Source organism: Lissotriton helveticus, chromosome 7 (assembly GCF_964261635.1).
Source record: "Lissotriton helveticus chromosome 7, aLisHel1.1, whole genome shotgun sequence".
In the NCBI taxonomy this organism is placed as follows: domain Eukaryota; kingdom Metazoa; phylum Chordata; class Amphibia; order Caudata; family Salamandridae; genus Lissotriton; species Lissotriton helveticus.
In genome coordinates, this window is record NC_136068.1 from 570,131,843 (window position 1) to 570,158,284 (window position 26,442).

At 45.5% G+C, this 26,442-nt stretch overlaps 1 protein-coding gene across 1 annotated transcript in view; it reads right to left on the reverse strand.

Moving 5' to 3' along the window:
* Positions 1 to 26,442, reverse strand: part of SLC5A2 (solute carrier family 5 member 2) — a 144,344-nt gene that overhangs the window by 61,776 nt on the left and 56,126 nt on the right. The window contains exons 5-8 of the mRNA XM_078650604.1: positions 19,163 to 19,267; positions 6,817 to 6,922; positions 3,776 to 3,856; positions 1,867 to 2,093 (exon numbers count right to left, since the gene is read on the reverse strand). Coding sequence (XP_078506730.1) covers positions 1,867 to 2,093; positions 3,776 to 3,856; positions 6,817 to 6,922; positions 19,163 to 19,267 — 519 coding nt within the window. The remainder of the gene's footprint in view (positions 1 to 1,866; positions 2,094 to 3,775; positions 3,857 to 6,816; positions 6,923 to 19,162; positions 19,268 to 26,442) is intronic.

A 26,442-nucleotide genomic window follows, 5' to 3' on the forward strand; every position in this document is an offset into this window, starting at 1 on the left:
AGGGAGTGTCTGGTAAGATTGAAAACTAAGCAGCCTTGGTTGTCAGCATGCTGGCATTTAGCAGCAGCGGCCATGGGTTTCTGAGCCCAGCTTTGGACACAGGCACTCATTCTTTTACAAATTAAGCACCTCTGTTCTTAGACACGTGTTAATACTTTCCAAGTTTGTATGTGTACTCTGCAGTACAGCACTCATGCAAACTTGGGAAGGTTTTGAGAGTAGAAAACGTCTTCAAGGTTATGCCTGCCTAAAGGAGGTGTAAACTCTTGATGCCAATCCCTGTCTACCAAGGTGAGTAGATAGGGATTTGCATGACAACATTTGGGTGGCTGAATGGGAACGCCCATGTACCACACATGGTATGCTCCCTTGGCACACAAATAGTGCATTGCTCTAGTTTGTGTTGCTATAGGGCTGCTTTCCAGCACAAAACACATTTTCTGCTTAAAAGAAAATCCCAGTTCTACAGATTGCACTGGATTTTTGCCAGTTTTGTGACTCCCACGTGGCGTAAAGTTAATACTTAATAGCTTCAGGAGGCCGGGGCCAGAGACTGTGTGTTTCCAGGCCACGGAGGGAAAGAATCGATTTCAATCCGTAGATTAAATGTAGATCATTTTGTGGCTTGCTCGGTGTGAGTGAAAGTTTTCAGTAGCAGCTCCTCCGCTAAGGCAGAAACGGATCAACCCACTGCCTCCAAGCAGCAAAAGAAAGGAAAAAATAAATGATAATAACTAATATCATTAGCATTTCATTTTGTCCTTCTGCTGTGGCAGCTTGCGTGAGGGGGCTGGCGGGGCTGAAGAGCAGGAGAGGAGTGGTACAACCCTCCTGAAATGCTCAATGAATGTTTGGTCGGCCCTCTCGGGCCACCCAAAACAGTCATGCACACTTTCCCTCGTTCTCCATGCAGGCTGCATTACATCCTGCATGGAGAACATGCCCACCCCTTCAGTCCCTTGCTGAGTGCTGTGTCACGGCGATCAGACCAATCACAATGCTGCATTACAGTGTTGTGATTGGCTGCGGGGTGCATGGGAGCCCTGGTGCTTCCTGTTTCTGACAAGGAGCCAGGAAGAGGACAAGGGAGAGGTGTCGGTGGCCGGCCAGGCGGTCGGCCGGGAGAGAAGTGATTTTTTTTAAAAGCGATTCCCCCCTCCCCGCCCCACTGCTGCTTCCAGGCAGCAGCCGCAACTGACATTTTTGTTGTGAGGAATCTACGGAAGTGGGGGCCTAAAGATCCCCCATAGGAAGGCCAAGTGAACGGTCTGTTGGCAAATTTAAGGTATGGGCCACGCAACATAAATCTGGCATAATGCACGTGCAGAGTAGGGCAGTGCACAAGTTAGAGGTTGAAGACGAGGTGAATGAGGAAGACATAGATGGTTGATAGGAAGGTGCAAACCGTGCTTAATTTGTGAAGAAATAAGTGCCATGGCTCTCTTTAGGAGGCCTATGCAGCTTACACCGCCAATTGCCACTGCCGGCGTTATCAGTGACAGTACCTACAAAACTACTAACCAACATACTGCTACAAGTGTGACAATTCAGACTATTCCAGGTTCCTAACCTAAAAATATACCTTGGGTGGCTGGTATTAGTTGTTTTTTTATATGCTTGAATTAATAATCAATTGCTGTTCTGCTCATCTTTAAATAAAACAAACAGCATCACCATGTGGCAGCTGACATTAATGCTGATGTTGACAATTAAGAGCATGTGCCCAGAACCGGAAACCACAGGCTCAAATTAAGCACTGGGTGCACAAGATACACAGGAGAAAGGTGCACAGGTTAGGGAGGGGTACACAAGTTACAGAAAGCCATGCACAGATGTGAGTACCAACCCAGAGCTGCCGCCCCTCACCTGATCACTACACCAGTACCAACATGAGACGAGGGTTAGCCCTATCAGTAGGGCAGGCCAGGGCAGGTCCCCGCTCACAGGGTCTCGCAGCAGGCTGAAGGAGTCCTCCCGAGGGTTGTAGCAGGCTGCGGGGATGATGTGAGTTAGATTCGGAGATGTGGTGATGGTGGGAGTTGCATTCATGTACTTCTCGAACAGACCTTTATATCCACCCACCTCGTGGAATGCTGAGAAGAAACAAAGAGGTCAGAGTAAGAAACGTTCTTTGACGCCGACACCTCCGTAGAATATACCTCAACAATGTATTTTGATGCTCTTTCGCAATGACCTCCTTCTCCATGGATTCCCCCACTCCCACCCTTCAACAGTGCCCTTCATCTCATCATAGCTCCTCTCTCACACACATTTAATTTGTTTTATAGCGCTACAAGTGTAGGGTGTCAGAGCACTTTACATTACATAAACACACAGAGACAATGAGGCGTGTGTAAATCAGTCTCTACTAATTGCTACATAAGACAACGAGGATTACAAGGTGTAGGAATCACGTCATCCATACTGGTAGGCAGTATATTAAGTGCGTTTGATCTGGAGAAGCTCCGACCGGATTTAAAACGTACCACAGTAGACAGGGTTGGATTCACTAATGAGAGTGTATTTCTGCCCAAACTAACCCTTTTCAGCAGCATTACGACAATGAAAGACCGGAGTAGGGGGTGGTGGGGAAAAAGGTTCCAACCCTATGCCTTGCAATTGGCATGCAGCTCTTCGATGACAGTTCATAGCTCCCTGTGCTACATTAGAATTGTAACATATGAATTGCAAGTAACAAGAGAATCTCTGTGACAAAAGCATTAACCCACTGGGCTATCCAAAATAAATAACCATTCTCTGATCTACACGGTGCCCATTCTTGACAGCAGGCATATTCACCTTCTGTACTACTTTATGAGTGGGAGGTCTTAAAGCCATAAGTTATTTCTAAATGCAGTGACCCCCCCCCCACCTCCCCGGGCCTTACCTCAGATGCGGCTGCACTACAGCACCGCCCTAGAGCCGGCCCTGGTGGTACGGTATGTGTCTGTGTAAGAAAGTATCTTTTACGGACACTTACCTTACTTTATATCTCTAAAATCCTAATCTGGAAATGTACTTTAGAATCAGAAACCTTTTCTCATTTTTTTTTTTTTACATTTCCATTGCTTTCACAAAATGGCGGTGACTGTGGACAGCTTGTGCATGGTGTAATATTTTGTGGTTGAGTCAATACTCGTATTGTGTAAATGTTATAATCTAATTATGTGTGTGATATCAATAATTTGCTGCTACAATATGCTCAAATTTCCTGTTGAAGCAAATTAAAGTTTTTTTAAATCATTAGATTACTTATGTCGGTCATTATTGAGTGATAGCAACAATGACTATCACGCGAGAGATATATTCTTGTATTTTATGGTATATCAGTGGTCTAACCTCGGGTAGTTTTAAGGACCCAACCCCCTTTCTCAATTTGCTGTGTTTGCCAACTTACGACACTGTACTCTGCCTGTCGGAAGTTGCTGATTTCTGTGTGGCAATGTTCCCCAGTCACTCTTTACATCACACATGCCGGTGTGCACCCTGCTCTCTGTGGAGCCAGAGATAGTCGAGCTTAAGTGTGTAGTTTTGTTTTGAGGAGGCCAGTTTCGGCGACTCTGTTGCTCCAAGACTTCATGGGGCGTTTGTGATATGAGACATGTAGATTGCCCTATGTAGAAGTCACATCACGCATGCATTGGCGCCTCCCACTCTAACACCTATGGGAAGCTCAGTTATATCCCAGTCTGAGCAAGCATTATCCCACCAGGGGACTCAGTAGTGAAAGGATAAGGCATGAGGGGTCCTGAGTGTGGGGGAGGAGTAGACTTACAGAAGCCCATAAGGATGAAGGCTCCAGCGATGATGACAAAGGTTTGAACTGTGTCTGTGTACATCAGGGCAGCCAGACCACCTGCGGAGACAAAGAGGATGGTTACCCCAACCCGACACATCACCGCACCTCACTGTACCACTCACAAACACACACTCTCATGCTGCTCCACCATAAACCCACACAAGTGGGCTATGTTCTTGCATCTCAAAGCCCAGTCCATTCTGCCATGATCATAGCAAATCTTTGGTGTAATTCAAAGTGAGGTCACTTCCTGGAGGAGCCGCTGAGCAGACATTTTTAATATAGGAAAAAGTGACGTACTGGCTGAGCAAGGGGCTTGTAAATAAGCTCCTGAGTGAGCTTGCAATCAATTTCAGAACACTGGAGTACACCAGGTTATTGTCACAATTATATCACCTGAGCAAAAAGAGAGTGTGCATGCATGCATGCGCGTGCTTGTGTGTGCTTATGCATGTGTGTGCATGCGTGTGTCTGTGTATGTGTACATCCCTCTAAAACTCAAAATGAAACAAACAGAAGGTGCCAGAGAGTTCCCAAGAACTCCAATTCCAACAATCATTTTGAGACAGTTACTTGGAATTTTTTAAGTTTGGTTGACATTTAGGTTTTCTAGTCTAGCTCGTAAAGCACTACATGGCCACACCAGTGGCAACAATGTGCTACACAATTAACTGCAACATAACATACCCGAACCACTGCCTTGCCAGAACAGCATTCTGTATCAGTTGTCCCTATTGCCTGACGTAGGGCCTACCAGATAACAGATGGCAATCATGTGGCCTGTTGTTGACATGCCCATGGGTGGACTAGAAGGGTAAGGAGTTGACATTGGTGTAGTGGTGTTGGTTGTTGGAGTCTCAGGCAGTGCCTGAATGTGTGTTCTGTCCTATATTGAAATGAGCTTTAGTGTCTGTTGGCTCACCTTCTGATTGGGTGTTCTTGAAGACGGAAGAACACTGAGCTACTTAATTTTTTCTCTCTCGCCAAGGTTACCTTGGTACCCTACTGGCCAACACCTCCATGAATAGGCTTCAAGTCAGAATTTTCGATTGGTAGCTAAGTATTGACACTTCACCAAACTATTGTTGCCCACATGTTGATCAGTAGATCCAGTTCTACTTTTGTTGGCATTTCTTGTTTTCTGTTCTCTGTGATTTCCACTGGTGAGTCTCATGAGGGTTAAAGAGTAAAATGAATGGTCTTAAAGGGATGACAGAATAAGGGAGTGGTTGTTGCATAACGGGCGCTATTCACGAAGGTAAATTTACACATGTAGATTTACTTATGTAAATTTAATCTTGCACATAGATGTAAATCTACCTTTTTTTTGCTATCCACCATTTCAAAGTGGTGATTTACACTGAAGTGTAGAACGAGGGGGTGAAGACGGTGAACAACACTTACAACGCAACTTTTACATCGCAGAGCCTTTACAACGCAACCATTACAACACAAACTATTACAACGCATTGCTCTGGGGGGCGCTCTAGGATAGGTAATAGGTTAATTTACTATCCAATAACCTTCCCTAGTGTCCACGGGGACTGGAGTTGGAATAGTAAATTAAACTATTCACTATCCAGCGCCCAAAAGCACTATGCGTTGTAATGGACTGCGTTGTAATACTTGCGTTGTAAAGGCATGCGATGTAAATGCATGCGTTGTAATGTCATACATCTGGGGGAGACATAACAGAATGAGTTTGTGAGTGTAAGGTTACTATTAGTAACTTTTCATTCATAGGTGGTGATTGTCACTACCGGTGTGAACCTCCCCCTATGGTAAAGCATAGGAAAATAAAAATCTTTATTAACCACTTGGGAGCTAGTAAACAAACCTCCCCAGTGCTGCGCTGTCCATTATCCGGTGCTGAACTGGACGTCCAGCGGTCGCACGCAGCACTGGGGAGGTAGTGCCCGTGACGACCGTTGGCCGACGGCAGCACTTAAGGGGTTAATGATAAAAAATGTGATATTGTAATGTAAAACAAAAATCAAATGGAATTAAGCTTTATTGGCCTAGAACAAATGAAATGAAGTATTACAGCACATCAACTCATTAAATTAAACGTTCACTTAATAGTTCAACTATAATAATTTAATTTATAAATACTATTTGGTAATCACAGCTAAAAAAAAACAACAATCCTCCTAGGATTGTAATATTCAGTACATTTAAGTAAAATGTATGTTTTTAATTAATCTAAAATAACTTTACATTTTTATTGGCTGTTTTAAAAGTGCATTTTTCAAATAAGTACATTTGTTTTATCATAAATATTTAAATGTAAATGCAATATGTTAAATGGAGGAATTCCACAGTGACATGTGTGGAGTCCTCAATGGCTACCCTGTAAGCTCTTTATTAGAGACTGCAGAAGTTGTCACAGTATTTCTGCCATGGTTGGCTGGCCTTTTTTCTTTGAACGGATGAGTGAGTCTGGCACATTGTTTTGTGCCCTATGCTACACTGGAATTAGAAAGGAATACAATTATAGCCCAAAACAATTAGGGAATTCCTAATGAATTTCCTATGTTTGGAATAAATTAGATTCTACAGAAACTTGAAACTTTATGGGCATTGTATGCAGCTCCGCCGTACAGATTGGTACAGAGTGTGAAGCATGGTTTGAATAAGCAACCATGGCTAGTGGGCAACACCCCGGAGCACATCAAGGTTAGATGGCTGAGGACTGAATAAGACTCAAGCGCACACTACTCAGGCTATTTGATAGGTTTTGCTCAAATCCAAATGCCCTCAGATCTCAATAGAAAGAATCCAGGATCCTCCAGGCCTCTCCCAGTCGTGCTCACAGATACAATTAATCCAGAATCCCGAAACCCTTTGCCACTTATAGAAACAGTGTACCCCGGATCCGCAAAGGTGTCCCTCTCGTCATGTTACCTACAGACACCGAGAATCCAGGGTCCAACTAGCTTGTCACAGACACACTCCCACATCTACCGTGATTCCAGCTACGTGAGGTCCAAAGGCAACGGTGGCTCTTGATCTGATACCTGTCACGGTGTAAATTGTTGTAATTCCCAGCAAAGCGATGACAGACACGTAGATATCCCAACCCAGAGCCTCCCGGATAAAAATTGCACCAGAGAACATGTCGACCTGGAAGAGAAACCAGAGAGGAGGACGTGGCTTTATAATGACTCATGCAAGATACAGTAAAGCAAGAGCAAACGCGCCTGAAGCCCACAAGCACAGCTACAACATCCCCCCTGAACTACGATATCCACAAGCACTCCTACTCTGTCTGCCATCATTCTTACAGCATGCCCCACAAGGCCTGTACAATCCTTCTAAACTATCCTCAGTGGTCTTATTCCAACCTCTATTACACATACACCATCATCCTCTGAACTTCAGCACCACCACCCAGCATTCCTATGACACCCTCCACTTATCTTACTCCATCACCAAGAATGTCTTAATCATTAACTCCCACCTTTACACCACTCCCCAGTACTTGCAAAATGTCTTCTGAGCTAGTAATCCCTCTTCCACCACATATTCACCAACCTTTCAGCTCCTGGACCATGTCCTAGTATTCTTACACCATCCAATTGTATTCTTACACCATCCAACAGTATTCCTACACCATCCAATAGTATTTTCACACCATCCAATAGCTTTCTTACACAATCCAATAGTATTCTTTCACCATCCAATAGTATTCTTACACCATCCAATAGTATTCTTTCACCATCCAATAGTATTCTCACACCATCCAATAGTATTCTCTTGTGGAAAAGTAAATTCTGCCATGTTCTGTGTCCCTACGCGTCCTCCATCATATGTTATGTGTGCATGATTAATATGCATATGTATTCCCCCTGTTCGATTAAAGACGCAATTACAGTTGTGTCCATCTCTAGTATGCCAGTTTCCAGTTCTCGTGAATACTACGAATATCAGGCCTATGTAAAGCTACGTTGCCACGTTTCCCAGTGTGCACGTTATTTCATTGTAAAGTTCCCGTTTCTAGGCCTCAAAAGGGCCTGGACACCAGATTCAGCTTCTGTCTCCTGAGCCTCGCTGAGGAGCGATACAGCCCCCACCTGTGTTCCTGACCCTTCACTTACTTCCTGCCTCGCAGTGCCCGGTTCAGCCTGGCTCTGCCTCTGAGTCTGCCAAGAGTATGTTATGATTCTAGTTATCAGTCCAGCCCTCCTTCTCTGCATTCCTAAGCTACTGAACCGCATCAATAGTTTCCGTCATTGTCTAGCCCTTACGTCTCCATGTAAGAGAAATACTGTATTTATGGTCATTTAATATTCTTCATCACGCACTACATGTAGAATAATGCATGCACCAGTCTTAGAGTCTGTTAGCCTTTACCCCGATAACTTTCGGATTCTATCAACATGTTCTCTAAACATCAGATACTAGATACTGCTTAGGTACATGTCGCCCTGACTCTCCAGACTTCAGTCTCTGCTCCTAGCACAGAGTTCGTAGCCCCCAGCTTCTCCTAGTAACACGTCATTGCCAGTTTGCGCGCACCATCAGGTTAGAGGTCCCGGCTCCTTAGGTAGCCCCCTCCATGTCTCCACCCCATTCATGATATATTCCGTTACGTTTACATCACATGTCTATGTATACGCCTCTGTTACACCTACTTTCACCCTTATCTTTCACGACTGCTATTGACCACACCCACTGCTCCGCCTATCGTATGTATTGTAATGCAACTGTTTTTAGTATATATGTTCGAGTATTGTTATTAAATGTTAGCGCGCTCATCCCAGATCCAGCCCCGGCAGCTGCCGGGCCCTGCCATCCTATTCCTGTGCAGGTTGTCCTGTTCCTGTCCTTTATGCTGTAATAAACCTGCAAACTCCTACTACCTCGAATCTTGACTCTTATTTATTGAGCTATCTGTTATTGCTATGCCTAGTCAAACCTAGATCCGGTATTATTTATTTATATACCACATAATGGCGCCCGAATAGGGACTTGCCCTTTCCCCACGCGCCGGTGAAGCCACGCGTGCCCCCTGATCCTCTGCAGCCGTGACGGAACCATACCGTGCACGTGCAGATATTTCTGCTTCAAGTATCCCTCAGGCCACGGAGGAGACGGAGGTTGCGGTCCAGCATCCAGACGAGGCGGTGGAGGAACGCGGCGAGTCCCGACCAGAGCCCAAGCCGAGAGTCCAAGGTCCGAGGTATCCGGAGGCCCACCCGTAACAGAAGTCCGAAGTTCGTCCGTCCGGCGTCGAAGCAGTCCAGTCCAGTCCGAGGCCTTCCGTTCTTGCTGCCCGGTGAGTACCGTTGCTGGGGTAGTATCTAGACAGGGTCAATCTAATTGTCTCTGGTCCGTGGGGTTTGGTGGTACACGGATCCCAAACGAAGTGTCCACTTCGGTGGATGCGGGTCCTGACGTGTCTCTTTATGAGACCGGTAAGTTTAGTACTGTTTTAGCAGTGCATCTAGTTCCTGTTCTAGTCAGTTCTGTTCTCGAGAAAATTCATGTATTCTGTTTTCCGTATTCCAGGTAGTATTCTGTTCGAACTGTTATTTTAAATGTCATTCATGTATATTAATGTCGTGGTATGAATGGGGAATAATTATCGTGTTTATTGTGTATTGTATTGTGTCTAGATTACAGTTCAGTTATGCCGTTATTTTCGAAACTACGTCAGTTAAAAACCAGAAAAGGTCTGCTAGAAGCAGCAGTTCCTGTCCCGCCTAGGGACAGTCCAGGTCATTTTATGTATCAGAAGCATGGCATAAGCGCCATATTGTATCTAGATTTATGGGTAGAGTATACCAAAGAGTTAGAGGAAAAGTATAGATGGCCCGTATCAGGTACGTGGGATGCCGAGTGCATCATGAGAGTAGAAGAAGCATTATGGAAAAAGAAAGCCAGACAGTCACAGAAAGATGCCATCGAGTTATGGCGCAAAGAATCTCATAAAAGAACCGAAAAGGAAATCAGAAAGTCTGAATTAAGTAGAGAATCCTTAGAGCGAGCCCAAGAAAAAGAATTAATCGAGATAGGTGAACGAGTTAAAACCGAACAGTCAGACAGACAGAGGAACGCCCTTATTAAGGGTATGTACCCTCTTCTTGCCGAGGGCTTGCCAAAAGCGACCCCGGAGGCATCCAGTAATTTTCCGCCACCATTAGTTCCGACCAAGCTCCGTCACAAACCGACCGCAGCTGATATTTTCATCTCGTCCTATTTGGACGACACGGTTCCAGAATATGCAAATCCCGCTCCACCAGTCCCTGTAAATCAGGCACTTCCCGCTCCTCCAGATACCGCAGTACCTGCTACGGCACCCCCGGTCCAGCCCGTTCTACAAGTTCAGCCCGCATTTCAATTTTCCACTCTGCCAGCACGAAGAGCATCAGTCGATGGTTCCAGTTTAGGGGCCGCAGGAGGAGGTCCTCCTCAGACCCCGCCGCCAAATAGACGTCCAGGAGCAGTCGAGTTACATGAACGTGCGTTACAGCGTACGCCTAAATATCAGTCCATTGCAGAAATCAGGCGAGCTCTTACTGAATGCTGTTATGATCCAGTTCCAGGCGAAGATAGTATGGTTATATTTTCCGTGCGTGTTAGGCAGGTGTCCGAGTACTTGGTCACTTTACCGAATATGAAGGAAGATCTAGACAGAATATATCGTTTCATCCGTACAGGGGATGATCCAGAAAGTATTAGTGAAGTCATGTCTCAAAGGAAAGTTGAGATCCAGCTCATGATATTAAAGTTTCTGATTAATTGTCTAATAAGAGAACAAGATTATCCAACCAAAGATCATGCCGAAATGAGAACCCTGACAAGGTGGAGTGAGAATATAGCCGAGGGTAAGCACAAGACTATCAGTAGTATAGAGAGTATGTACAAGAAAATTCGTAAGGAAATAATAAGGTTACATGATCAACGTAAGGCAGCACAAGTAAGCGAGAAAGAAAATGACTCTGCGGAAGAGGTAGAGGATGAGAATCCCGCCAGAATAGCGTATGTAGGAAAATCTAGATTTCCAGATCGCCATTTACGCCTAGAACACAAGTCAACTTTCCATCGTCCAACACCAGAACAAGGTTCTCTAGAACAAGTGTTTCAAGCTACCGATCACATTCTGAAATCACGAATCGGTTATAGCGAGTTAAGTACTATGCATGAACAAGAACTAGTCCGATCAGCAGTCCGATGGATTACTGATTCTACCACTTTTCCAGACGAAATAGTGGCACACATGTTTCTGAAATTGCCCCCAGCCGAGCAGCGACTGGCGGGTATGTATATGATTCAGCACCTCATTACTCTGTATGAGGGTCAACATTCTGATCCAGGTCCGTTACATGATGTCCTGAACGAGTTACTCCAGTATAAATGGAAAGGTTTAGGTACCGATTTAATTAGTGTCATTCTAGAACAGCGCCACAAATATAGAACGTTCTTGAACCCGCATTTTGTTCATGTCTCACCCCCAGAAAGTAAACCCTTTTACATAGACAGACAAAATCCGTTACGAGAAGTGCATCCAGTTAAGACAGAGGGTGGTGAAATGCAACGAGTGTTTGTTTACACCCCGATCACAAAGATGGAACTCCTAGAGTTGAAAAAGTTAATTCCCTGTCATGATAAAGATCCAGCAGGGTTCCACCGAGAATTAAAAGACATGCTCCGTATGGGAGAATACACGTATCCAGATATTATTAAAATGTTAAAAGTCTTGTTGCCCGCAGGGGTATATGAGAAACTCAAGGAAAAAGATTGGGAGGTGGGAGAGAAAAAGATCGATTGGGCAGTTCTAGAAGCTGAAGATAAGGCACGAGTACCAGGTACCGGTCTTGGAGATAAATGTAAAGAATTACCAGAATTATTAATACAAGTTTTGCCCAGATTATTAGCTACTAGAAAGGAAGACTGGGATGCAATCTCAGCCTGTAAACAGAAACAAGATGAAGATACTAGTGATTATTACTCTAGATTTGAAAAATGTTTTACCATAAACAGTGGCCTTAAGACAAGCAGCGAGTCATACCCTCATCTTTTTGTTACTAAATTAGTCGAGAATTCAAGTCCGCAAGTTAAGAACCGAGTTTTGAAAGTCGAAAGTACCTGGCAAGCTAGTACCCCGTCCCAGATGTTACAGATGCTTCAATATCACCAGAATAGAATCAGAGAAGAGCAAGAACACGAGAGAAAACGTATGAAAGACACGAAAATGAAAGTACTAGTTGCACAATCTGTTCCTCAAGACAGTCAGAAGAGGGGTCCGAATCAAGCCAGTCATCCTGCAGCTCCCGTTAAGGGAAACTGCAATTATTGTAAACAGCCAGGTCATTTTATAAACTAATGTGCAGTTCTGAAACACAACATAGCTACCGGTAAGACTAAAGAAAGACCACGTCCGCCTAGACAAGAACAGGTTTCACAGACTCCTCAGCCACAGAATGCACAACAGGCAGTTACAGTACCGCAACCTATTGCTGCAACACAACATGTTACACAGCAGATGTACCAGTATGCTCAGTCAGAGTATCCAGAGTATCAACCGTATTCATGAAACAGCCTAGAGAGGGAGGTAGGCTTGCCTCTCATCGAGATACCTGTAGATCAAGAAGGTCCCTATGTTCACAGTCAAGTATTAGGGAAAGATAGAAAGTTTCTGATTGATACAGGGGCAAGTAGGACCACCATCAGCCACGCCGAAGTTCCAGGGGCTCCACTCTCAGGCTCTAGAAATGTTTCCCTTGGATTTTCGGGAAAGCCTATTGTAAATGAAATATCAAAGCCAGTTACTCTAGAAGTAGGTCCATTGTCCCGCACTACTGATCTGTTACTTACGAAGTCATGTCCAGAGAATCTATTAGGCATTAAAACACTGAAAGAGTTAGGTGCAGTTATATGCTGTTCCCCCGAGGGAATACGATTGTTCCTACGTGACTTCAAGGGTCACTATGTATTACGAGATTTTGATCCAAGGTTGTCTAATGTTCCGCAGCATCTATGGGCGCAAGGTCCAACTGATGTTGGCTTTATGCAAATCACACCCCATCGTGTGACTCTCAAGCCAGGTGTAGTCCTGCCACGAATCAGACAGTACAGATTGCCACCTGAGGCTGTAGCAGCCTTATCCAAAATTATTGACGAGCTCATGGCTCAAGGAGTAGTTGTAGAAACTGACTCCAACGTATGTAATTCTCCGATCATTCCTGTCATGAAACGTACTGATCCAAATGCACCTCCAGTATATCGATTAGTGATTGACCTACGAGAACTCAATAAATGTATTATTCCCCAGTACCCAGTTGTCCCAGATATCTCATCCCTATTGACAGCCATTGATTCAGAAGCTTCATTTTTCACAGTCATAGACCTCAAGAACGCGTTTTTCAGTGTCCCCATTCATCCAGACAGCCAGTTTCTTTTCGGATTTTGTTTAAATGGAAGGAGTTATATGTTCACACGCGCTCCTCAAGGTTTCACAGAAAGTCCTAGTATTTACAGTCAAGCACTCAAGAGACAACTAGACAACATTCACATGCCAACTGACACTGCCCTGCTCCAATATGTCGATGATCTACTGATCACAGCCCGTTCTGAACATGCTTGCGAACGAGCATCACTTACAGTCTTGTATTTCCTAGCCGAGATGGGGCACAAGGTGTCCCCTTCTAAGCTTCAATTCTGTGTCCAGCAAGTGATCTATTTAGGCCACTTACTGTCCAAGTGGGGTAGGCAGTTGACACCAGATCGTATCCAGTTAATAGCGAGTCTTCCTCAGCCCAAGACCCAGAAGGAGGTACGTGCTTTTATCGGCCTTACTTCTTATTGCAGACAATGGATTCCTCAGTATGCATTTCTAGCTAAACCACTGATACAGTTAACGACACAAGAGGCAGCCGTATCGACTGTCCTCCCTTGGACATCTGAACATACACTTAGTTTCAATGAGTTAAAGAAAGCTTTATGTCAAGCTCCAGTTCTAGCAACACCGAACTACAGTAAGCCTTTTACACTTTTCGTCACAGAACGCGAAGGTACAGCATTATCTGTCCTCACACAAGATCAAGCAGGACAATACAAGCCTTGTGCTTATTTTTCGAGCACATTAGATCCTGTAGCCCAGGCTCTGCCTGCGTGCCTCAAGTCAGTTGCAGCCACAGCACTAGCTATCAGACAAAGTGATTCCATAGTGTTAGGACACTCCCTGACAGTACAAGTTCCACACTCCGTGGAAGTTCTTTTAAACCGAACACAAACTCAGCACTTGACAATTGCACGTTTAACAGGTTATGAATTGACACTGTTCCAGCCACACATAGAGATCAGACGCTGCAACGTTCTAAATCCTGCTACACTGTTACCGTCAGTTACTTCAAATTCTGCCACACACGACTGTGTGGAAGTAGTTAACATTATGACAAAGCCAAGACAAGATCTGACAGATATTCCATTACCAGATCCCGACCTGACACTTTATGTGGATGGTTCATGCATGAGAACAAGTACAGGAGAACTAGTAGCCGCGTATGCAGTGACTACTGACACTGAAGTTATTGAAACACACCGTATTGACACCCTGTCTGCTCAAGCAGCAGAGCTAGTTGCTCTGACTCAAGCCTGCATACACGCTAAGAACCTGAAAGTTAATATTTACACAGATTCACGTTACGCATTTGGAGTCGTACACGACGTCGGAGTGCTCTGGCAGGAGAGAGGTTTCATGACTTCTCATGGAACCAAGATTCAGCATGGTCTCCTTATTCAGACTCTGTTAGATGCCATACATTTACCGACATCTATTGCTATCATGAAGTGCAAAGCACATACGAAAGTTACTGACACTATTTCCCAGGGTAATGATCTAGCAGATCGCACAGCCAAGCTTACAGCACAGGCTCCAGACATTTCAGCTAACCCGACACAGACACATATTCCAGATCCGACTACCTTTATGACAGTTAAGGACCCTACTCAAGATGTCATAGATATACAGTTACATGCTACTCCCGATGAAATTAAGAAATGGTCCGAACAAGGAGGGGTCCAGACAGATCAAGGATGGTTGACGAAGGGTAGAGCCACATGGTTTCTCCCCGACTCTATGGTTCAAGTTATTATTAATACCGCACATAGTCCAGCACATTTAGGAGAAAAAGCAATGTTAGACAGTATCCAGAATATTTGGTTCAACAAGCATTTACGAGCTGCAGCCAAGCAGAAAGTCCGTACCTGTATGATATGTTGCCAGTTTAATCCAGGTAAAAGTGTGCCGGTGGAACAAGGTGGATTCCAGCCCCCTGACCACCCTTTTGAAGTCCTCCAGATGGATTACATTCAGATGGAGCGATGTCGAGGTTTCAAGTATGTCCTCGTAGTTGTATGCGCTTTGTCCAGGTGGACAGAAGCATATCCAGTCCCAGATTACACAGCCACGACTACTGCCAAGCAGTTGGTTCGTGAGTTCTTCCCCCGTTATGGACTCCCTAGAGTCGTATATTCTGATAACGGCCAGCCATTCTCATCTGAGTTGATGAAACATGTTTCCCTGTTGTTAGGGTACCAGTGGAAGTTCCATTGTGTACGCCATCCTGAAGCAGCCGGTCTCGTAGAGAGACATAATCAGACCCTGAAAATCCGAATTGCAAAAGTATGTCAAGAAAAAGGTGTAGACTGGCTAGTAGCTCTGCCAGTTGCTTTGTTTTACATGCGCATGGTCGCACATTCCAGATCAGGTCTGTCCCCGTACGAGGTCGTATTCGGCCGCCCCCCTAACATGTGGGGTACACCTAGACCCCGAAGTATTACCGATGTTTCAAGTAATATGCTGACAGATTACCTAGCTTCCTTGATGTCTGCCCTCAACTCTTGTCGTTCACAGGTTGCCGCCGCATTTCCAGACAATACCGAGGTGGCACCGCATGAAATCGTTCCCGGATCCATGGTCCTAGTGCGAAACTTTGATCGTTCAAGTCCGCTGGAGCCTCGCTGGAAGGAGCCCCGACAGGTCCTCCTGGCCACCCGTACAGCCGTGAAGTTGGAGGGAAGAAAAGGCTGGGTGCATCTTTCGCACATCAAAAAATTTTATGGATTGAAGCCCGTTTCAAAGAACATTTCCGAGCATTTAAAGGACTGCCAAAGTACTATTCTTAAGGACTGTCCCGCAAAAGACACTGATACTGCACCCTCCCTGTTAGAGACAACTCCGCAACAGGAGTATAAGAAAAAGTTAAGGTCTAGTAAAATAAGTCAGCCAGTTTGATTGTCTAAGTCCTCCCCTAGGTGAAACGGTTAGACCGGTTTCTGACATGTATAAAATAGACCCCCATAGTGAGAGAGTTAGTCAAAACTCAATCCGATGTATCGTTTTTCTAAGTTTCATATTATTTCTCAGCATTATGATTTCCTGCACCAGTTATGCATTTTATCTGTATTTTCCAGTTTCCCATGTAAATATGTCTTCTAATGTTACAGTAGAGCACACGTTTAGTGATCTGCCTCCTCATGAACTCTCTTATCGCCTCGCTATGCGTAACAATTCTTTTATCCGCATGTTACATTATTCACACCAGACCAGCAATGCCACTAATTGTTGGGTGTGTGGTCGACTCCCCCCTTTCCAGACACCGAAGGGAGTTCTGCCACTCTTTCCGTATCCCTTTTCACATAATGGTTCGTGTGGAGCATGGTCCACGTTAACGTCATCCTCAACAGATATGTCTTTTCTTAACAGTACATGTTTTCCAGACAAGCAAGGTCTTCCCCACAGAACAGGGTTAGATCTAGAAAACGAAGTTTACAATTTAGGTAATTATTCTTCGAATTTCATGGTCCTGAATGTTCAGTCTGATACTGCTCCAGACTTACCTGCTATTTCAATATTACCAGTCAAAGGCGAATTATGTGTCCAAAGTAATGGTTCTGTACATGTAGGACATAGTGATTGTACTACTATTGTCAAATATAGTGACAGTGGGAAATCTATTTTCAAAGCTTCACGTCATTCTTATTTTATTTGTGGTCAGACCGCATATGTTCGTCTGCCCCTCGATTGGGAGGGAACCTGTTACATTGCCTTCCTACTGCCACCTGTTTTCCTAGCCCCATCTGATTATCATAGAAACACACATCTAGTACACCTTAGACATAGAAGGGAGATCGAGTCCCCGATTGTCGATTATACTGAAACTGCTCTAGAACAGTATACAGATTTCAATAGAGGTTTCTTCTTCTTTATAGGACCTATCCAGAATAGTAAACTAATCCGTAGGTTAACAAGAACCCTTGAAGCCGTAGTGAATGAGACTGCCTCTGCCCTAGGTAACTTAACTGAAGAGCAATCTGCTATGAGATTTGTCGTGCTCCAAAATCGTCTCGTCCTTGACGTCATCCTGGCCGATAGGGGCGGGGCATGTAGAGTCATCGGATCTAGTTGCTGCATTTTCATTCCTAATAACGCGCCGTCTGTTTATTCAGCTATAACCAGACTTCATAAAATTGCCCATCTGTTACACCAAGATCCAGGCACCTGGACATGGTCCGGTTGGTTCTGGAATATAATTTCCGCCTGGGGATGGAAAGTATTGTCCTTTCTAGGTATTGCAGTAGCGATCATATTCAGCTGCTGCCTCTGTATACAATGTGGCCCTGCGATTTGCGGCATCTGTGCTACCTCTTGTATTCCTAGTCCCCAGTCCCATTCTACATTCTGTTCCAAGAAAATTCGAGACGAGCAAATGATGCTGTATGAAATAATAGATGGTATCATGAATATTGATGTTTCCTGATGGAAGCGTAGTGACAAGGAGGGAATGTGGAAAAGTAAATTCTGCCATGTTCTGTGTCCCTACGCGTCCTCCATCATATGTTATGTGTGCATGATTAATATGCATATGTATTCCCCCTGTTCGATTAAAGACGCAATTCCAGTTGTGTCCATCTCTAGTATGCCAGTTTCCAGTTCTCGTGAATACTACGAATATCAGGCCTATGTAAAGCTACGTTGCCACGTTTCCCAGTGTGCACGTTATTTCATTGTAAAGTTCCCGTTTCTAGGCCTCAAAAGGGCCTGGACACCAGATTCAGCTTCTGTCTCCTGAGCCTCGCTGAGGAGCGATACAGCCCCCACCTGTGTTCCTGACCCTTCACTTACTTCCTGCCTCGCAGTGCCCGGTTCAGCCTGGCTCTGCCTCTGAGTCTGCCAAGAGTATGTTATGATTCTAGTTATCAGTCCAGCCCTCCTTCTCTGCATTCCTAAGCTACTGAACCGCATCAATAGTTTCCGTCATTGTCTAGCCCTTACGTCTCCATGTAAGAGAAATACTGTATTTATGGTCATTTAATATTCTTCATCACGCACTACATGTAGAATAATGCATGCACCAGTCTTAGAGTCTGTTAGCCTTTACCCCGATAACTTTCGGATTCTATCAACATGTTCTCTAAACATCAGATACTAGATACTGCTTAGGTACATGTCGCCCTGACTCTCCAGACTTCAGTCTCTGCTCCTAGCACAGAGTTCGTAGCCCCCAGCTTCTCCTAGTAACACGTCATTGCCAGTTTGCGCGCACCATCAGGTTAGAGGTCCCGGCTCCTTAGGTAGCCCCCTCCATGTCTCCACCCCATTCATGACATATTCCGTTACGTTTACATCACATGTCTATGTATACGCCTCTGTTACACCTACTTTCACCCTTATCTTTCACGACTTCTATTGACCACACCCACTGCTCCGCCTATCGTATGTATTGTAATGCAACTGTTTTTAGTATATATGTTCGAGTATTGTTATTAAATGTTAGCGCGCTCATCCCAGATCCAGCCCCGGCAGCTGCCGGGCCCTGCCATCCTATTCCTGTGCAGGTTGTCCTGTTCCTGTCCTTTATGCTGTAATAAACCTGCAAACTCCTACTACCTCGAATCTTGACTCTTATTTATTGAGCTATCTGTTATTGCTATGCCTAGTCAAACCTAGATCCGGTATTATTTATTTATATACCACACTCTCACCATCCAATAGTATTCTTACACCATCCAATAGTATTCTTACACCATCCAATAGTATTCTTACACCATCCAGTAGTTTCCTTTCACCACGCCCCAGCTTTTCATAACCAGTCGTCGACGCCTCTACACTACTCTCCACTGCTCTTACGCCTCTCTCTGGCAGTCCTACACACTATCATAAGTACAAGTGCACCATCCTGAGCTCTTGTATCATCTCCTTTCAGGAGGGCCCCCATTAGTGTTCCACCTCATACCCTGGTATGCCCCCAATCCTCCGTGATCTTACACCAGTCCTCCTGCTCACAGCCTTCCTAGTTCTTTCACACAGCATGCTTGGCAGGGGTTTGGATGGAAGTTAGGGAGGAGTTGACGTACCGAGATCTTGGTGAAGATATACAAGAAAAGAGAAAGGACAGTCAGATACAGGCGGATCCGCCTGCCCCCGAACCGCTTCTTGAGGTACTCAGGCATAGTGATGACCTGCAGAGAAGAGACAAACAGAACTGGTGTACAAAGGCCTGTCACCCCATGTGTACTGTGAAGAGAAGCCCTGATTCTCTGCTGAGGCCTCTCAGTCCAATGTGAACGAACCATGTGCAGTTACCCCAGAATACGTGCTTTATTTTTCTATTTATTGTCTTTTTCAGTCATATCCTTTAATTCAAGCAGTGTATCTAATGAGAGAGATTAATTGCCACCGTAGTGGAGACTGCGGAGTAAAGGGATAGCGATTGGGGTAGTTGACCCTTTTGTTGAAGTTTGGATGGGAGCTGCTTTTGTAAAGGTGGGTCCTGTTCTGGGGGGGAGGATGCCGAGAGTAGTTGGGGGGGCTCGAGGCGAGGGATGTGGGGTTTGGGGAACTGTTGCATGGGGGGGGGGTAGGGTGGTGGGAAACCGCCATACGCGCCTGGAAGCGAACTGTTGATACTGTGCATTGGTTAGCGAGAGACAATGGCTAGTTCTGGGGTACTGAAATGTGTGACCTGGAATGTGCTGGGGCTACACACTATGGCGAGAAGGCACAAGGTACATGCTTATTTAGTTCGTAGAGGAGTTCAGATTGCACTATTACAGGAGACACACCTGACGAAACAGGAGGGCATAGCGCTACAGCGACGGTGGAGAGGGCAACTGTACAACACTACATACTCTGCATTCGCCAGGGGGGCGCTGATATGGATTCGGGCGGGGGTTCCCTTCCAAGTGACTAGACAAGCAATAGGCCCGGAAGGCAGATTTGTGGCCTTAGAGTGGAAACTTAGAGGCCGAGACATAGTACTATGCAGCGTGTGCACGCCCAATATTGATCAGTCAGCCTTTTTGGTGAAACTCTGAGGCACACTGGCGAGCTACTTAGCAGGCCCTATTGTCATGGGAGGAGATTTCAATTCAGTGGCAGACACCGCATTAGACAGATCCCACCCACCACTGAGAGCATCACCAGTGCATAGGCTAGCGAAGCGTAGATTATAATGGCAGGAGAGTTGGGAATTAGTGGCCGCTTGGAGGGCATTGCACCCAACAATGAGGGATTATTCATATTACTCTAGTCTACACGATCTTCACGTCCAACTGGACGTGTTTTTGTGCTCCTCGCTCGTAACTTCTAATGTGGCAAATGCCGAGTACTTGACCCGCACATTGTCTGACCACAATCCCCTATTGTTAACACTAAACTGGATGACTGAGATCTCTCGAGTTCCGACCTGGCAGCTACGACCCGATACCCTAGACAACTTACTGTTCAGGGAAGCACTAGGCGAGAGAATCACTCACTACTTTGAAGAAAATAAAGACACCACGACCTCCAGGGCGATGGAGTGGTATGCCTTCAAGGTTGTCATTCGAGGCCATTGTATAGGGACATATGCGGGAGCCCGCAAGACGGTCTTGGACGACCTAGATAGGGCTGAGAGAGAGCTGCGGACAGTTGAGTTGGCGCGTCCTATCCATCCCGAGCTCCGAGAAGTGGTTGGCAAGGCCAAGGAGGCGGTGGCGGTTGAGATGGAAAGGCTACGGAGCTTTGATCATAAGGTCTACCTGACGAGGGCGCATGCCAGGGGGACAAGGCGGGAACGATGCTTGCCTGGCTGGCTAACCCGACTAGGCGTAGCCACCCGATCTTGGCCATTGAGGAAGAAGGGGGAAACACCTACTATACCCAAGCCGAGATATTGGACAGATTCCGGGCGTACTATGAAAGGCTATACGAGAGTGGGTCAGAAGGCCAGGAATGCGAGATTGACACCTTTTTGGAGGGACTGCAATTGCCACGGCTAGAACAAGAACAGTCAGACGATCTGGGTAGGGACATTACACTAGGGGAGATAGGGAGTGCAGTGAAGCAGATGGCTCGAAACAAAACCCCGGGGTTGGACGGCTTGCCCATAGAGTTTTACAGTAGGTACCTGGTGCACTTAGCTCCGCCACTCCAGGCGGTATACAACGAAGCCAGGTCGAGAGGGAGGCTACCTCAATCCATGCGCGAAGCTCTAATGATCCCGTTGCTGAAGCCGGGGAGAGAGAGTAATAAACTCTCCTCCTACCGTCCGTTGTCCATGTTGACGACGGACTACAAAATCCTGAGCAAAATACTGGCCAATAGATTATTGAGCCACATGACGGAGCTGATCCACAGGGATCAATCAGGCTTCATCCCAGCGCGGAACACTACTATCAATATACGTCGACTGATACGACTACTTGGGGACCCACTGTCAGGGACGAACATGCCTTTGGTATTATCAATTGACATCGAGAAGGCGTTTGACAGTTTGGAATGGGAATACCTTTACAGGGTCTTGCAGCGTTTCGGCCTGGGAGATAAGTATATTGGTTGAACCAAAGTGTTGTACACGTCGGCGAAAGCACGAGTCAGGATAGGGTCCTTAATTTCGAGCCAATATCAAGTGGGCCGTGGCACTAGGCAGGGGTGCTCGCTATCCCCTCTGCTATTTGCACTGGCGATGGAGCCTTTTGCGGCGGAAGCACGGGCGGGGCGTTATTACAAGGGCCTAGTTTACCGGGGGAACCCGCAGGCTATCTCGCTGTATGCGGATGACCTCTTACTATTTCTGGAGAATGCGGATGAGGAACTGGAGGGGGCAGAAAGACTTCTCGAACTTTTTGGTACGTTATCAGGCTTAAAGGTTAATTGGGCCAAATCCTGTTTATTCCCACTACGTCAGGGGGAGGAGCGACCTGTGAATCTCCAGATAAATGTGGGATACTTGTAAAGCGCACTGTTACTCTACCCGAGTGTCCTGGCGCTGTAGACCGCTGGGGAACCCGTCCTGGTTTTCCCTGTGAGATGGTCCCTTTCTGGGTATCTCCAGGGTGAAACCAGGCATCCCCGGCGTCTGTGGGGGGGCCGTTGTAGAGATGAGGCAAGCTTAATGCCCAGAGTTACCGAGTGTGTTCCCTGGTTAGAGTAGGCACTGAGGTGAGAATTATCGAGTCCGTTGACCCTGGTCCAAGACCCTGCCGCGTCGGGAATTGAACCCTGGTCCCGGGCCGTTCTCTGCTTACAGGTCTGCTGCCTCTAACCAGTGAGCCACACCTCTCCAGATACTCCAGTGGGAGCCTACTTGTCTGAAATACCTGGGAGTATACGTATATAATTCCGCGGCAGATATGCTAGAGGGCAATGTGGGCCGTTGTATCAAGGCATTGAAGGGAAGCATGACCTTCTGGGCCACTCTTCCGCTCTCGGTGACGGGCCGTATATCATTAATGAAAATGATAGCCCTACCGCGTCTCCTCTACTACTTCCGCACGCTGCCGGTGTGGATTCCAGGCTCGTTTTCTCGGCAGTTGAGATCGTTGCTGATATCATTCTTATGGGGTACAGGCAGACGCAGAATAGCGTTAGACACGTTGCTTAGACCCAAAGACGAGGGAGGCATGGCAGTGCCGGATTTTGAGCTCTATTATTTGGCGGCTCAGCTGCAGGTCTTCACACAGGAGGTGGCGAGGGTGTATCGGGGTCCAGAACTAGAAAGGGATGGGGGTACCCCCCGACATGTGCTTGCTTACATAACCCTGCAGCAGAGGCTCCTCCTCAGACATCTCTCCATAGAGGAGCAGACATTTTGGCTCTGTTGGAATCGAGCACGGCGGAGAGCATCGATAAGGCGTATCTACGCACTAGAGATACCGTTGGGTATGGTGACAGCACTCCCTCACGGAGGAGACTGGTCACGACTGCAGGGGTGGGAAGATGCGGGGTTACAAATGTTAGGTGACCTATATGAGGACGGGATACTACTCCCATACCAGACCTTGCAGGATCGATTCGATCTGCCGAGAGGAGACTATCTGATGCATGCTTCTGTGACCAGAGCCATGCAGGCGCATTGGGGAGAAGGGTTGCAGGAGCCCGCCACATCCATGGCCTGCCAATACACGATGATGGCGGCCGGCACTTATAAAGCAGTGACCTGCCTTTACTCTCGAATGCTACGAGAAACATTAAAGCCACTACTAACACTGAAGGCCAAGTGGGAACTGGATCTCCAGATGGAGATTCCTGACACTACTTGGGCGCAACTGCTGAAGCGAGCAAGGAAGAGCACGAGAAATGCACGATTTCAATTGATACATTTCTATATCATCCATAGGGCCTACCTTACACCGGGGAAAAGATTGGAGAGACATTGAATTACGCAACGGATAGGGAGCTACACTACACTAAGGCGGTAGGAGTGCTGCACTGGTTTCCGCACACACCCAAGAATAAGATAACTAGTAAGTTTATAGATATGGGATTAATACTGGCTAAACGAGAAATTACTAGGAATTGGAAATCAAAAAAAGGACCCACATATAAGCGGTGGTATAATGAATGTCTTAAATGGGCGGCGAGCGAAAGCACACTTAGGTATCAACTAGCCCGACGCAATGCTGACGAAAGGGCGCTAGAAAGGGCGACAGCATGGGAGGCACAAGTGCAAGCGCTCCGAGATGGTACGGAGGAGGAAGAAGAGGGACACACTGACTCAGAAACTGAAGATCCCACTGGCACACCAGGCGCACACTCTTTGTGAATAACACGTTCCTCTTGACAGCGGTCATACACATACACTAATCGCGAATCCAGGCGTATGCGTAGGCATTGGGGAGAAGAAGAGAGTTGGGCAGTAAGGGAAGAGGGGAGGTTTAGGGAGTGGGAGGGGCGAAAAATGTAAAAGCAGACTGCAGACATATTAGCACAAGGATTTAAAGTGCTCAGGGGCCGATGAGAGGGGTGTACAACTGTTTGACACCGCCCGACCTCCGGGTTGTGGGCCCATAGGCTGTGTAGATGAATCACCCGAGCTAATAATTGGTACTGTTCATGGTAATGTAAAGTGCTCATGAAAGTATGATATCTGTAAGATTTGGATCTGCAATAAAAACGGTGTTTAAAAAAAAATAGAGAGATTAATTGATTGATTGATTGATTATTGAGATTGTCTATCTTATAGATCACCTCTGTGGCAGCAGACCTACTTGCTTACTCACTGTAAGAATCCTACAAGGTGCCCAATAGTCTGAATTCAACGGCACCCTACAAATGTAAGACGTGTGCTATACAAATGCTGCTATCCTTATTTACTGGATAAAGTACCCACTGCCGTACATGATAAGGATATTGCAATTCACCAAAGAGTTCCATGACCACAAAGAGGAACAAGGCCAGGGGCTCAGCTTCTTTATAGGTCGTGGAACTCCGAAGTGACATACAATATCCTTACAGTACATGGGATTCTGCAAGGTCTGTATATAACCCATTTCTAATTTTTTTATGATAGCTGACTTGTGAAGCACCCAGTCGCTTATTATAAAGAAATGACGTAGCTACTCAACTATAAGTTTTTACAGTTGAGTTTTGACTCACAATGCCAGCTGCCACAGCCAGCAGCCGAAGAGAAAGACAGGTCATGGACCATAATGAAAGTAGCCGTTTAAAGAAGAAAAACAAAACCTGTCTTTTCTTACTTTTGGTCTGTTTTTCTAGCTGTATAGTGACAAGCAGAAAAGAGATATTTATGGCAACATCCATAGGTCATTATAGAAAAGTTAGATTATTTCTGCATGTTTTTACACATTCCGAGCTACTGTGCCTTTAAATAAATAAAAAAAAACTGACTTGTATTAAACTGATTGTAATATCTTTTTGTAACAAATATCTAACACCTTTTGGATGTATTTCATGGTCTTTCTCTCATATGAAAGAGCAACAACCAAGGATTTAACTGGTTTGTGGGAAAGGCGATGGTGTGACCAGTTATTATAAGGAATAAAGTACCTCCTACCGGTATACAGCCTTTACAACGAAACTTTTACAACGAACTACCATTACAACGCAACTTTTACAACGCAAACCATTACAACGCATAGCGCTGGGGGGCACTCTAGGATAGGGAATAGGTTTAATGTACTATCCAACACCTTCCCTACTATCCACGGGGACTGGAGTTGGAATAGTAAATTAAACTATTCACTTTCCAGCGCCCAAAAGCATTATGCGTTGTAATTGGTATGCGTTGTAAAACTTGCGATGTAAAGGTAGGCGTTGTAAAAGTATGCGTTGTAACGTCATACATCCCCTCCTACCGTACTTGATAATCAAATTGTAAATTACCTCGGAATTCCATTACCTTATAAAGGAACTTGGCCTTTGACATTGTTCCTCTATATGGTCATGGAACTCCTAGGTGACTTACAATATCCTTATAATATATGGCAGGAGATACTTTATCCCAAACGTAATGTACAGCAGAGGATACTTTATTATTCATAATACATGATCATGCCATCACCGCTCCCACAAGCTGCATAACTCCTTTGTGTCTTACTCTATCATGTTCTTGCAGACAAGAAAAATAAAAGCAGCACCTGTACTGTGAAATTAAACACGCAAAAAAAGAGTTAGCAATTTTTTGTACATTTTTTGCAAAAAAAGATATTGGAATCAGTTTAATGTAAATCAGATTTAAAAAGATATGGATCAGACTATGTTGATTAAAAACATGCAGAACGTCTATCTTTCCTACAATTACTTATAGCGTGTTAAAACAATAAACACGTTGCCATTAACATCTCCTTTCTGCTGATCATATTTTCTTTTTAGAAAAGATATCAGAAGGAGGAAAAGCATTTCTAGTTTTCCTTGTTTAATCTGCCACTGTAATTATGGTCTGTGAACCGCGCTTCAGCTGGCCGTAGACCTTTTGACTCCAGAACTCAAGGTGATAACTTGTTACAGTTGAGTAGCAACATCACTTCTTTATTACAGGCGACTAGAGTTGCAATAAAGGAAATTATAGAGAGTCTTTTATAAAGGGATTGCAGGCTCTCTTGTATTATATAACATACATGTACCAACCATGATGTTTGCTGTTGGTTGACTGTGACACATTAAAGCCACTAGAGGGCATTATGTTTCCTTAGTGTGGCAATGCTTTCTTCAAATTCCTGGAACAATTCTTGGCTACATTAATGTGCCCAGCATCTACCACTGGAGAGCGTTGGAACACATAACGGAATGCTTGCATGGAGCGTTTGAAGTGTTTGTGTGGTGGGCCATTTGACACAAGGTCTAGTCAATCATGCACAGTGACACGGTGTGACGTCACCAAAATAATGAAAGGGAGCTGAGCACGTTCGAATGC